Below are 13,928 nucleotides of genomic sequence, written 5' to 3'. Positions count from 1 at the left end.
ACCCTTGACATTATTTAAAAATAGACATAATGTCTATTTTGACATTATGATGCCCCTAGATATTGTATTTAAGTTTATAACTTGTTCTCTTCTGTCTGTGTTTTTTTTGTTCTCTGTTTCTGGTTTCAGATACATTCTGAGCGGAAAAAGATAATGAGACGGGAAGCAGAAGTGCTGCATGAACCGTTTTCACTCACTTCAAAATAAGAGAATAAATAGAAAGTCTAATTACTTGGACCATTTTTAACAGTTGGTCCAACTTTACTCAACTGAAAATTTACAAAATTATTTAAGAAAATTATCGCTTTAGAATTTATCTAGAAAAATGAATATAGGCAAACCTAAGTATGTTAAACGTTTTCAAAGTTATCTAAAGCGCTAACCAAAAAAGTAGCTTTGCCGTTAGCGGATTAGAGGAGGTGTACCTATCACTGCATTTGTAAGATGACTTTTTTTAAGGTTATACACCCCCATATGCAACAAACCACGGTATACTGTGTATCTGATTTCATTTGATCAAAACCAGCATTGAATTCCTAAGCAATCTGAGCCACAGTAGCTCAAAACAAAGCAGCAATATGTTCACTTTCCTACCCACTAACAGCTGGCATGATGAAGGGGTAATTACATACTATCCTATCACGTCGGATCAGAGTGGAGACTCTCAAGATTCAATCAGTCCAGGCATGCCGACTTTGTTCAACAGTCATGAAGTTGTCAAGACTCACCGCGATGACTGCTCATTATTGGTGACCATTAACTGAAACTGAAGGGCAATAAAAAAAGATGAAGAATCCAACACATTCAGCAATATTTATAAAAATATATTTCACAAAGTAGGAAACAATACAGGGTGTCTTAGATTACAGTACAGGGAGTAAATAATTGAACATACACATTTATAAGCATTAAAGCACAGTAGAAAATATGATCTGCATGTAGAACTATCCCATATATATTGTTTTGTCTACTAAGAACTGCCAGAATACTGTATCAGTACAAACTGAGTATGCACGCAGCTGCAGTGCCATTGAAATTGTCATTATGTGCAAGAGCTAACGTGCAGAGACAAAACCTACCACCTTATCAAAAGCTAATGACGTTAGCAGTAACTCTATGTACAGAACAAGACTTTTTTTCTTTAATTGGTATCATACAGTGTGAGCACAATATGCACATAATCTCAATCAGTGTTTTCATTTTTCTTGGGCTAATGTGATCTGCATTTGCTAAATGAGGTTTGATGTTTGAAGAAAGTCACACTCCTGGGTCCTAATTGGACTGTTGTGCTCAGAGGCTCACTTGTTGTACCCTTGGACGCTGCTTGGGTTGCATTTTATTCTCAATCAGCATATATCAGAAATATCATAGTACCATCTTACTATTATTAATCACTATCAGTAAGTTCCTCTGTTTTGTTTGAGCAACCTTAAAGCTCCAGTGTGCCTGTTTACATCTAGTCTGTGTCATCACTAGGCATGGGCCGGTATGAGAATCTCGATACAATAACTTTGAGTAAAATACTGATGGTTTCATTGTATAGCACTAGACATGTTTTGCTGTATGAGAGTGGAAACAATAAGAACACATCAACATCTTAACTCAGTAAATCTAATGGAACTACTGACATTAAAGTTTCATCAGTCGTGGGCAACAAAGAAAGCATCATCGATAGGCAGAAGAAGGTGAATACGATGGATGAACATTCATCCATCCATTGTCCAACTCCAGTTGCAGTTGGGCGAGAGGCTAAAGAAAACCAGGAACAGGTTGCCAGTCCATCACAGGCCAATGTAGATACACACACACACACACACACACACACGGATACCTTAGAAGAATTTAGTAAGGCCAATTAACCTGCCAGTCATGTGTTTGGATTGGATGGAAAAGTATATTTTGGTAATGAAAGCTTTATGATGTTTCTTTTACGGCAAAACTAGCTGCATGTGTTGCTCAGGTGTCATTTTGACCCTTACACAGACCACTTTCAACTTTCAAGCGAATGCATGAAGATGCATGAAGACGCATTCGCTTGGATATTTCATTATATTTCTAAAGGGATTCAAGTTGAATGATTGACTAGGTGATTCTTGCAGTTTCTCTAAAACTAATTCAGCTTCTTTGGCTATATGTTGTTTAAAAATCCACTCTCATTTCATCTTCACTTTCTGGCACATTTCTCTGTTGAGCCTCCCATTAAATATTTGACTTCCGACAATGCCATATGCTAAACGAAGGCGGCGTTCCCACCTCCAGACTTCACTGTTGGTTTGGTTTTGTTTAGGATTTGTACAGGACCCATTTCTTTTCCAAAACGCGGACTGTGCAAAGACATCCACAGATTATAAAGTTGGTCTCAAAATACTAAGGCTATATTCTTCATTTACTTCATCAGTTGTCCTGTGGCAAACGTTTGAAGTGACTTTCAACGGGTTTTTCTTACACAAAACATGGCGGTTTCAGTTCTCTTTTCTGATTGTTTTTTTTCCCATTCCTCCATAATAAACATAGCCAAGAGCACCAGGTTGAGGCTGATTTATGGTTCTGTATTTACTGTTCCTTACACTGTTGCATTATTGCCACAATGCTACTTGGAGGAGCATTTATATCCTTAGAAATATATCTGTAACCAATGCTATTAGCATGTTTTGTACTAATAGCATAGGTTAGCAATTGAAACCAGTCGTTTCTCAATAGTCGAGTGTCCAGACCTTCTGTACAAAGTAAAGCAGTAAAACATAAAATAAGGGGCTAGTATTTTAGCCATTTTGATCTTTGGCAACAGGGCAGTAGGAGACCTTTAGAAAAGCCATAAATTTGCGCTACAAACAGTTTATATCGATTTACTATTAAGTGCTAACAGATTTGATATAATTTCCTGGATTTGTGTCTTTTTGCAGCTTTTTCATGGTTAACTTCTCCTCTGTCATGTCGTGATATTGTACAATTAAATTCATGGATTAAGTGTGTGGATGTTGTTACTGACATCTGGTCTGAATTTCACGTCAGTAGGCCTACCAGAAATAAAAGTACAGAGGAAAAACATTGATGTGTTCAATGCATCAAAGGAGACGAAGGTCTTTCAGCCAGCTGACGGGCAGCACATGTTGAAATGTGGGAAAGAGGCAGCATTGCATTACTCAATGCTCCGCACAGTCAAAGGAAACCTTCAGATCCAATAGACTTTCAAGCTACAGAACATTTGTTAAAAAGCCCATGCCTAATCATCACCTGCAAGAATTCACGATATGATTTGGCTGCTATTAAACTGTGATCAAGTGTTTCGGAAAAACAAACAAATGTATGTGAAATCATCTAAACACACTCATTTCAAATAGCACAGGGGGGAGAAGGGGAGAAATGAAGACTTAAGAACAGATATACAAAAACCGATAGAACAGGAATGAAGAATCAACAAGTCTCTTGTCAAAAAACAGTAGATTACAATTGTATTTAATGTTGCTTCTGTAAAAAGAAGGCCTCAAAAGTTTCTACATTTCTGTTTTTTGTCTTTATGTCAGTCTTTTATAGGCTAGTAACACTTGCGACCCACACCTGTAGCATGTAAATACAAAGAGTTGTATAAAGCGAGCCTCCCGGGGCTTTCGGATAGTCTAGAAATGTAGTCACCGGAGAACATATCAAATTATGACAATTTCACCTTAAAGCCAATCCTTTGTTAGTCCTTTTGCTTGATTTCCAAACCACATATACATTCATCATTGTTATGTAGTCCAGGTATTGCTTTTTCATTTGTCAGCCCCTTCATCTCTCCGGTAGGGGGCCGTTGGGAGACTCAGAAGGTCCCACTGCAGCTTCTGTAGTCCAGCTCGGTGTCCAGGGAGAACAGGGTAACGGTGACCGGTCAATCTTCGCGGAACCAACCGTCGGTTTGGTAACTACCAGAAATGCCAGGGTTTTGTCTGCTACCTGCAGTCACAGCAAATGACAAACACCCGAAGTACTGCTAGACACTCCACACTGAATCTAAGGTACACTCCACAAGAATCTCCTAATAAAGACATTGTTTGGCTCGACAAGTACAATGCGCTTGACATAGTGGATGACGACTGCTAAACCTCACTCTAAAAAGAATACAAAAAGGTGGCCGCTCTTTATTAATGTTTTTTTTTGTTGTTGTTGATTTTTATTTTTATTTTGAAACACGTTTCTATGAGCCAGCAAACCCTAGCGTTTAATACACAAATATGTCGAAAGCAAAAAAAAGAAGAAAAAAAGAAAAACTTAGAAAGGTCTTTTTTTTTTCTTTCCTTTTTTTCCCTAACAGACCAAAGGTCAGGTTTCGCGGTCGCTTTCACCCACAGAGTAGAGCTCCCCGAGTCTTCTGAAGCGCGGGCCCCACTCTCTGAGATAGTCATAGTTCTGGTCCGAGTCCGACGACGCCGTCTCCAGCGAGCTGAGGGAGCCGGCGACCGACCCCCGGCCCTCGTACCCGTAGATCTGGATGGAGTCGTACGGCGGGGCCGTCGGGTCGTTGTCGGCTTCGTGAAGACGCACGTTGATGAACTCGTCCACATCCACGCCGTTCGGGCCCGAGTGCTGCCCCGCCCGGGGCATGAACTGCAGGTCCGGCTTGATGTCCTTGCGCGGCAGGTAGCCGTTGATGCCGTCTGGGTTCTGCAGCGTGGCGATGTCGAACGCCTCGGTATCCTCCTCGCCGCCGCCTTCGTCGTCGTAGCGGATGATGTTCTCCCTCACGTCTTCGTCGTCCTTGATGATCAGGGGCTCGTTCTTGTGTCTCCTCAAGGTCACAAATAGTACTACTATTACTGTCCGAAAAAGAAGGTGGAATGGAATAAGAGAACGGAAGAAGGAAACGAAGAAATCTCGGTCAAGCTTTACCAAACACAAAATCTGAATATTTATGTAAGACACAGAGCCTTGTAAAGTATCAATGTCTTCTGAAATTCATAAAACTCAATGAATGGATTCTATTGGGATTTTATGTGATTGACCAACACAATGACTTTTTTTCCCACTGTGAAGTGTAAAAAAAGATTGAAAATGATGAAAACATGGCGTGTAGTTGAATTCAGCCTCTCTTACTCTGATACCCGTAAAGGGGTGGTGTAAGAGAACAGAATCATTTTGTTGCATAATAAAGGAACTTTGTTAACTTCAGTTGTTATAAAATGCAATATATATCAAATATGACCCAATAAATTTCACTTAATTTTACACCTTGAAATTAGGTGACTGTCTCTTTAAAAAATTCCTGCTCTTTCTGAAACTCCGCCTTCAGGAAGTCATCACAACATGGCTTCTCTATGGCTTTAATAATGTTTTTACCAGAACTGGACTGAGAAGTAGATCGCATAATGAGCTCCACTGATGCGAAGTTCCACCAGGTGTTTGCTAATTGCTGCTGGCTAGTCTGAAGGAGCTGAGTGCGGTAGGGCTGCTCTGTGACGTGGAAGCCTAGAAAAGCCTCAAAGCCCATGCTTTGGAAAAGCCGAATGGTTGCCAACGGAGACTAAAGGATTCCTCAAACATGCATGAAAGAACCATGCGTGTTTCTTTCATGCATGGTTCATGAGCTAAGAAAAACAATGATTTAAATTATACTGCCCCTTTAAGAAATGCTGTCCATCAAATCTGAATTTGCTTTTTTGCAAAGAAGGAATATGAAAAACAGCAGTCTGTGTATGTACAAAGCTTATAGAGGTATACTCCAGATGATGATAGGACGTGTGGCTGAGTATGTAAGCATGTCCTAATCTTCTGAATTTTTTTATTTTTATTTCAACTAATATTAAAAAGAAACACCTTAAAATAGAACATAGTTTGTGGGTATGACATGACAAAGGAGAGAGCTCAATTTCAGTGGGATGGCGAAAATGTAAATCAACGTCACTTTATAAAAACAGAAATAGATCACCTAGCAAGAGTATGATGCAAGCCAAGATGGCGATGAGCGCCCCCATACTGAGACCGATGGGAAGGACGTAGGCCTCCACGTTGCAGGACTGCACCACTAAATCTCTACTGCACCCACAGACCCGGATGGTCAAGGTGTTGGTGCTGCTCATCGGCGGATGGCCTTGGTCCGACACAACAATCGGCAGGAAGTAGATCTCCTGCTTCTGTCGCCGGAAGCCATCATGCTTGGCGACGACGCTGATCGAATTGTCTGTCAAAGAGAGAAAGAGAGAAGAAACGGGTGAATTTAAAAATTCATTTTCAGAGAAGGACGTGTGAAAATCCCAGACTCCAATCCCACTCAGATCAGAATCAGTGGTGAGTGAGGGTAAACTAATTTCACATCCACCATCACCAGGCTTTTAGAAATGTCTCACATTTTATTGCGCCATTCTTCTTCTTTGTTCTCGTTTGAGGAATTGTCTGAAATTCAATCGAAGGAAGGCGGCGCCGGAGCTCGCTGTTCCTCCTGCACTCCGAAAACCGGCGGCGGCGATTGCGGGACGGCGGCGGGCGACGCCGGCAGAGAGGAGACAGTGGCACATGTCGACCCAGAAAGGTGCCAGCTGCTCTTTGATGACACTCCTGTGAAGCTGTCTGCTCATTAGCTGGCACTTCTTACCCGGCTCACATTATCAAGCACTTGCATTCCCACAAGAATCCACTCCTGGCAATCTTATTGAAAACCTACAAGATGTCTGATAGTCTAACCTTTGCCTCGTCGCTCGAGGGCGTGCCGAAGAAGGAGGATGGAAATCACAGGGACTCGTCATGTAGAGGAGAGGAAAAAAGCCCAGAGCCGTTTTGCATTGAAGTTTTGCATTGACAGAGAGAACTCAATCAAAGACGGAACGCTTCATGATAGCATCACTTGCTTTTGCACAATCTGTAATTGATGTGAACATATGTTCGGATTTATTTTCTTACAAGTGCTGCCACTAAGTGGTACACTCTGCTTTGTGAGCGCCAGCATGCCCTACTTCATTTGAATCGCTCCGCACTCCACACACAGCAGGCAAGGGTAAACTATATCCTGTAAACTGTTAGGGTATGTCCCAGTATACAGGTCATCCCCATCGCCTTTCTTAAATACTGTTGGCAAAAATAGAACAAAGCATCTCCTGCCTGTCAGCTCAGCCGCAGACAGAGTTGTGTAGGTTACCTTCAAAACATAATGCACTGACAAGAATGCTGCTTTTCAGTCTTCTTTCACATAAAAGGCCACAAAAACGGTGTTCATTCTCCAAGCACATTAGGTTCAAATGAACACGGTGCACCTTGAGAGTTAAAAGCAGAGCTCCGTTCAGATTAGGATTTCAGCTATAAAAAGCTCAACGTGACAGCAAAAGTGCTGTCACAAAAGTACAAGTAAAAATATCCAACACAATACATCATGCAATGATGTATTGTGTGCAACAACAAAAAAAAAAAAGAAAAAAAAAGGACGACTTAATTGGATTACAAATTTAAGAAAACGGAGAGTGGGGAAAGATTTATATTTAAATCTAATTTTGACTTTGAAGCACTTCCATACTTTTGCTTAAAGGTCACAAGGGGCTACGCTTTTGTCCCAGTTAATTCACAAGAGGTCAATTCATACAAATTACATGAAATTGTGAAAAAGAAAGTATGCTTAAGAAACAAGAAGTGAAATATTCTCAATAGAAATCTAAATTTGACTTAAAATATAACAAATAGTTATTTAACATGGGTTTGTATACATCTATTGCCTGTTGGTGCATATTTTACACATAATGAGATACATCGGGGGTAGTTTAGTGTCAACTAGAGGTCAGTCTATAACTAATTATGCAACAATTCATATTTCTACTACATGCTAAAGGTAAAATAATAATTTCTGCTTCATTTAGAACCTGTTTAATTGCAAAAGCCCACATTTTCATAGTATGTATAACTGTAAATAAATCCAGGAAGTAAGGGACAAAAATTCATGATATTGTGTATTTAAAAAAATCATCCGCTGTCTAATAAAATAAAAAGCAAATATTTAAGACTAAATTTTTGTCTTCCGCTCCAAATAAGATGTTTTTCTTTTGAATTTTACTATTAACTCACTTAGAGATAACATTTGATTTAATGCAGAGTTTTTTGGTTCTAAAAGTTTGATTTTCAGTTCAAAATGAAAAAGAGTGCTGTACCTTCCAGTCCCCCAGTGTGCTGCTTCCACCGCTCAATTAAAGGAAAGCTAACACTACAGGTACAGGAACTATTAGTGCTTTAAATTAAAATACTATACCTTCCATTGGTTAAACTACAGAATGTCTTAAAGTCCTGCTTGCAAATGTCTCTACAGAACTACTGTGTATTGAAATGTACAGGGATACATCTAAAACCCTCAACAATTGGCTATCTTGTCTTATAAATTTACATTTTTGCAGCCTTGCCTTTTTCTTGAGGGTTTTTTGCCGTTTCTGTTTCTTATAAGGGCATGTTGTTGAGTTCTTTCTTAACTAGAGAACGCCGTCTCAGAGTATACAGCGTCTTGTTTTCAGCTAGTCGGAATCTTAGCTGTTTTCCTGTTGGCTGACAACCCTTAACCTCTTCACTGTGTAAACCCTACAATTAGATTCATCATCGCAAACAAAAGCCACGTACAGAGGCTGACAGAGGCCCTGATGCTCTTCACTCAAGTGTCTCCCACAGCTGCCTGTTCAGATAGAAATAGCCACTGGAGTGCAGGGGGATACGGTGCAACGGGCTCCTTTTCTCTGTTTGGAATTAACAATATTATATACAAGTGGCAGGTGTAGTGTGGTGTGGTGTGTTGATGCGCTGCATCGAGTTGAAGCGCAACACAACACATTTACTGTGGCTTTAGAAAAGTCGGGGGGGAAATGAAGCCGTTTTGTTGTTCGGTCTAATGCACGCCTGTTCTTTCGTTTGTGGCTGGGAAACATTTTTTATGGACTACACTGCTTTGAAAAATATTCATGCGCTTTGAAATTGTTGCTCGTCATAGCGGAAGCCACAGAGATCGAGAGCTGTAATGGGATTTCATGTGATGGATCAACACAAAGTAGTGCATAATTGTGGAAGTGGAAGGAAAATGACCCATGTTTTTCAGGGGTTTTTTTTCCCCACATAAAAAACATAAAAGTGTGGTGTGCCCTTGGATTCAACACATCAGAGTCAAAACTTTGTTAAATCACATTTCACTGCAATCCCAACTACGAGTTGTTTTGCGGTATGTCTCTGTAAGCGTCGAGATCTAGAGATGGAAATCGTTGTAAAAGATTATAAGCTCAGTCAGACTGAATGGAGAGCAGTAGGTGAACATCACTTTTCAAGGTTTGCCTCAGATTCTGCCAGTGGATTCAGGTCTGGGCTTTGACTGGGCTAAATGATTTGTCATAAACTATTCCAAAGCTCTGGTTAGGGTCGCTAAAGCGAAGATTGTTAAAGCCTCCAACAGGTTTTGATTGTCCTGTAGCTCCTTGAGAGTTACTGACTGTCTCTTTGCTGCTTCTCCAGCCTCTCTATTGAGGTGGACAGCCAGGTATGGGTAGGCTTCTAGTTGGGCAATAGATGGAGACATTGGTTCAGAAGCTGGTCTTACTTCAAATCTCCCCATGACTTTCTCCCTGACATGAACTGCTGTGTTCCTTGGACTCTACAGACCCGTCTCCATTGCCATGTCTCACACTAACCTGCTAATGTCTGGTTCAGTTCCAGCCAAACTGTTTGAGTCTCCATTGGTCTGAAGTGAGTCTTTCACACTATGTGAGCGGTCCAGGAGATGTGGTCAACGCTCTATGGATGTCATCTTGCCGCTTGTATCCTTGGGTGTGCATGTTCTCTGAAATCTCTTATATTTATTCATGGTGAGTTGCCCCATTCAGTGGACGCTGTTTGCACTCTTCCATCACAATTGACAAAAACGTTTGGATCTTAAGGTCTGACCATGAAATTATCTTTGTGTAGTTTGCCATCTTGCCAGCTATTACGGTCTTGCCACAAATTGAAATTGAACATGGCGGACGGGATGTATTTATTGATGTAAATCCAATCAATGAATGCCGTCTGCTGCGACTCGAATCGCTGGCGCTCAACACCCCGTTAGGTCCGGCCAGCACCATCCCTGACGTGGTTCCAAAAGACGTGGGAGAACCGCTCAGGATCTGGAAATGCAGACGAATCCGGCCGGGAATGACTGGGGAAGATCGGGTTGGAGCCATGAGTATGGAGAGGTAGTTTATGATGCAGGTTGTTCTCTAACAAAACTTCTGAAGTTTTCCCAAAACAGCTGACTTTCAATTACAACCATGTTACCTCCAGTTACTACTTAGGTGAGGTCTCAGGGGAATTAGTTACACTGGAATTTAATTAGAAGCATTAGAGTAATAGGGCTTGAATATAAATGCTTCTTACACTTTTATTTGCAATAGCTACTTCAGAATTGCTCACTACTTTGACTTAGTCTGTCACATAAAGTCCTAACTATTAGAATATATTGAAGTTTGCGATTGAAACATGATAAAATGCTAAAACAAACAATTAATTGGTGAGAAACTATAAAAGATCAGAAATGATTGCACTTCAAACACAACCTGCGACCCTTTCTGTTTAATTCAGAGCCAATTCGCAGGAGCAGAACTCAAGTCTTTGTTTCAGGATATTTGCACACATGACAAGAAAAATGGATTCGGCTTGTGCCTCACTTTAGTTGTCTCTGCTTGATATGCTAGAAAAAGAGTGATATGCTTTTCCCTGGCTATTTTTATGCTTCCTGTGATTACCCTGATGCCATGCTCCTGCCCGCTGAGTACCTATTACAAAGTAAGAGGTTTTTATTTCGGACAGAAGACAGTGAGTCCACTTTATGACCTGATTTCTATGTACTTTCCACCATCTGAGAGAGGTTGCTGTAAGTTAGCCTGCAGCTTCTGCAACCAAACAGAAGGCTAGTACCATATGAGGATGGGTTTTTTTTTTGCCCCGAGCTGAAACATTACACAACGTCATTTGGAACGCAGCCTGTTCAGAGCCAGTAGTGGAAGAAAAAAAAAAACAACAAAAAAAAGGAAACCAGAAAAAGGAGGAATGGAATTAAGACGAGAGAAAATGGCACATAAAGCAATCAGAATATTTAGCAAATAAATGTAGCACCATCTGCCGCGAAACGGCTCCTAGGATGTCACCCTACATTGAGCTGCAAGACTGCCACGGAAAGCCATTTGGATCCCACTCATTTAGTTTGCCTCAAAATGCACTGGGGAGTGAATGAGAAGCTGGTGTCCAAACAATTTCACATCTGCTAATTGTGAGCTACACTGATCCACCAGATTTCATCTGCGGTACGGTTAATACGCCGTGAGCAAGAGACAAGACTTGGAGACGGGAGATGGGGGCGGGAGGCGGGGGGTTCACTCAGAGACACTTCGGTCGTTCTCCCATGGAAACAGCTGATTTCCAGGAGACTGATTTGGTTTTCCTCACCTTGGTTGTGTTTGATGGTGAAGTTGGGGTTGCTTTGCGCCTCTTGGACCAGGCGGTAGTCGAATCTGTGACCCTGGCTCGGGTCGTCTTTGTCGACGGCGCTGACGGTGTGAATCACCTGGGTTGAAAACAAGACGAGAGGATACACAAAGCAGACAGGGCAAAGCCATTAGAGACCACAGCCTGCTCATTCTGTCTTTACTTCTGGATCACATAATTGGAACCAATTATGGACTTACTTACACTATATAAAAAGACAAATAAACCTGTTTAACACACGGCATCATAAGAAAAGGAACATCATGAGGAAGTATTGTAGCAATATCTTAAGAAACCAGGAAGGACATTAAAATTTGGAAGCAAAAAATATCTTCCAAACATGTGAGAAAAACTATTTGCCAGGTGTATAAGGATGACAAAGACCATCACAAAGACCTGATATCAGTTCCTTAGAATATTAAAGGGTAGAGCTGGACCCCCTTTCCTTTCAATTCACTATCAACTACAGGCCACTAGAACCAATAAAACCTTTAAAAAAGACCATCTATGTCAGGAGGAATGGGCCAAGCATCCAAGAAAACTATTAGAAGATTGTGAAGGGATGCCCAAAAATGTCTTATGCAGCTTAAAAAGAAATATCTACCAAATACTAAAGAAATGTTTGCAAAGTGAGACATTAAAAGTATTAAAAAATTCCCCAAAACTATAAATTTATTCCAAGAAGACCGGGTCATTGTTGAAAATGTACATGAACTAAACAGTGAAGTCACAGCAAAAGTAATAAAAAAAACCTTTTGCACCCTTGATCACAATATAAATGCACAATTCAGAACTGGAGCAGCTCAAACCTGAACGTGCTAATGTCAAAAAAGACAAAACAATTTCACAACTGCGGTGTTTGACTTAAATAAGAAACGCAACTAAAATCAGACATGAATAAGTTTGTATTAAAAAACATGCCTCCTCCATCATTCTCCAATCACTTCCTTTCATCATCTTCTTTGTGGTTCGTGCCAGTGGCAACGCCTGCTTGTTGATTAGGTGAATTGTTTGCTGCTAAAAAACGTTTCCATTGCAGTTTTGCAAAAAAAAAACACAAAAAACAACCCACCTCATCATAGCGCCAAAACCTTTTTCAAACTTATTTTGTAAACGTCAAATTGCTCAACAATATGGTGAACTAAAACTCAGCCATAGTTTCCAGACATCATGTGACGTTTCCACAACACCTCCTACATTTTCTCACATTTACCTCCGCATAATTCATTTTTTATTTTTTAATATGCCAGCCTACATGGCAAAACAGAAAACAGGGATTAGCTTTTGGTTTTTCCCCGGCCCCAGAAATATTTCACAAATCCCACTCGGTGAACCCGATGTTGTCGTCTCTCGTGAGCTGAATGCATCGCTGCACTCCTACTGCTTATTCCTGAAGTTTATGAGTATTATCAGTGAGCTCCTTTCCAGCTTGACACACTTTCAGGCTCCTGGACCTATCTGTTAATCTGTCCTCACGGGTCTTTCCCAGGTTGCCCATCCCCGATGATTGATTGGAAATTTAAATTCGGGACCTGCAGGACAGTTTCTCTTTTTCTCCGCTTCCTTTCCCCCCCCCACTCTTCCCCCTTTGAATAAAGCTCCCTATTGTACGCACACAGTTGCCCTGAATGAGGGCGATTGATGAGAAGGAGAATACTAAGTACTTGTCCAGGATTTTTTTTTTTTGGCTAGGGAAAGCATTGTGCCATCTGGAGGCAGACATGAAAGACAGTCTTGAATTATGATCCCCTCTGATCAATCCTGACTGCGCTCATTTTCCGTTCGCTCGGTGCGCGCCGTGTGGAGGGAGGCCCGTTTCAGAGAGAAAAGGTCTGTACTCCCACCTCTGTGGTTTCCCAGCGAAATAAATAGGCTGTAATTCATTGGGCCCAATCATTACAGGGGAGGAGAGGGAGAAAAGGAAAAAGGACAGAGAGTAAGAAAGTGATAGATCGCTGCTTTGATGAATGAGTCATTTCTTTCCTTACCTGTCCAGGTTTCCCATTTTCGCACAGATAGGCCTCGTATTCAGTGGCAAACTCAGGGGCATTGTCGTTAATGTCCATTACTCTGATGGCCACAATTGCTCTTGATATCTGACTGTGGTTTCCTATTATGGTTCAATAGACAGATGGATGGGATGAAAAGAGGGAGAGAGTAGAGGAAAAGTAGCTATGAATAAGCAGGAATCGGAAAAAAAGAGGCTCCACACAAACAAGGCTCCGCACGAATTTCGGCTGCATGCATTCTGCGACCTGGTCTTAATTTGTTTATTATTTGCTTTATCTTCGTTTGTCCTTTTTTTCCCGGCTTCTGGGAGAACGGAGGACGAGACAGTTCATCTCCGTTTCAGCAAATGCAAAAAGCAAAACAAGTAAAGAAAAAAAAAAAAACATGCGGGCATCAGATTTTAAAATGGTTTTAGAGAATCCTCCGTACACTATGATGTTTAAAACATGAGGAGTAAAATCATGCATATTAAGGAGCCA

The 13,928-nt window shown here is 41.0% G+C and overlaps 1 protein-coding gene across 2 annotated transcripts in view; it reads right to left on the bottom strand.

The window, feature by feature from the left end:
- Nucleotides 1–799: 799 nt before the first annotated feature.
- The window catches only part of cdh8 (cadherin 8), a 151,645-nt gene continuing 138,516 nt past the window's right edge, over nucleotides 800–13,928 (bottom strand). Inside the window, exons 9-12 of one of the 2 annotated variants that reach the window (XM_028015319.1) lie at nucleotides 13,428–13,549; nucleotides 11,401–11,518; nucleotides 5,903–6,154; nucleotides 800–4,787 (exon numbers count right to left, since the gene is read on the bottom strand). In XM_028015319.1, coding sequence (XP_027871120.1) covers nucleotides 4,300–4,787; nucleotides 5,903–6,154; nucleotides 11,401–11,518; nucleotides 13,428–13,549 — 980 coding nt within the window. In that variant the 3' untranslated portion in view covers nucleotides 800–4,299. Of the gene's footprint in view, nucleotides 4,794–5,902; nucleotides 6,155–11,400; nucleotides 11,519–13,427; nucleotides 13,550–13,928 lie in introns of both variants that reach the window. The other variant, XM_028015317.1, reaches the window with a different exon arrangement.

The sequence above is a fragment of the Xiphophorus couchianus genome, chromosome 4, assembly GCF_001444195.1.
Source record: "Xiphophorus couchianus chromosome 4, X_couchianus-1.0, whole genome shotgun sequence".
NCBI classification, from domain to species: Eukaryota; Metazoa; Chordata; class Actinopteri; order Cyprinodontiformes; family Poeciliidae; genus Xiphophorus; species Xiphophorus couchianus.
This window is presented reverse-complemented; position numbering and strand designations above follow the sequence as displayed.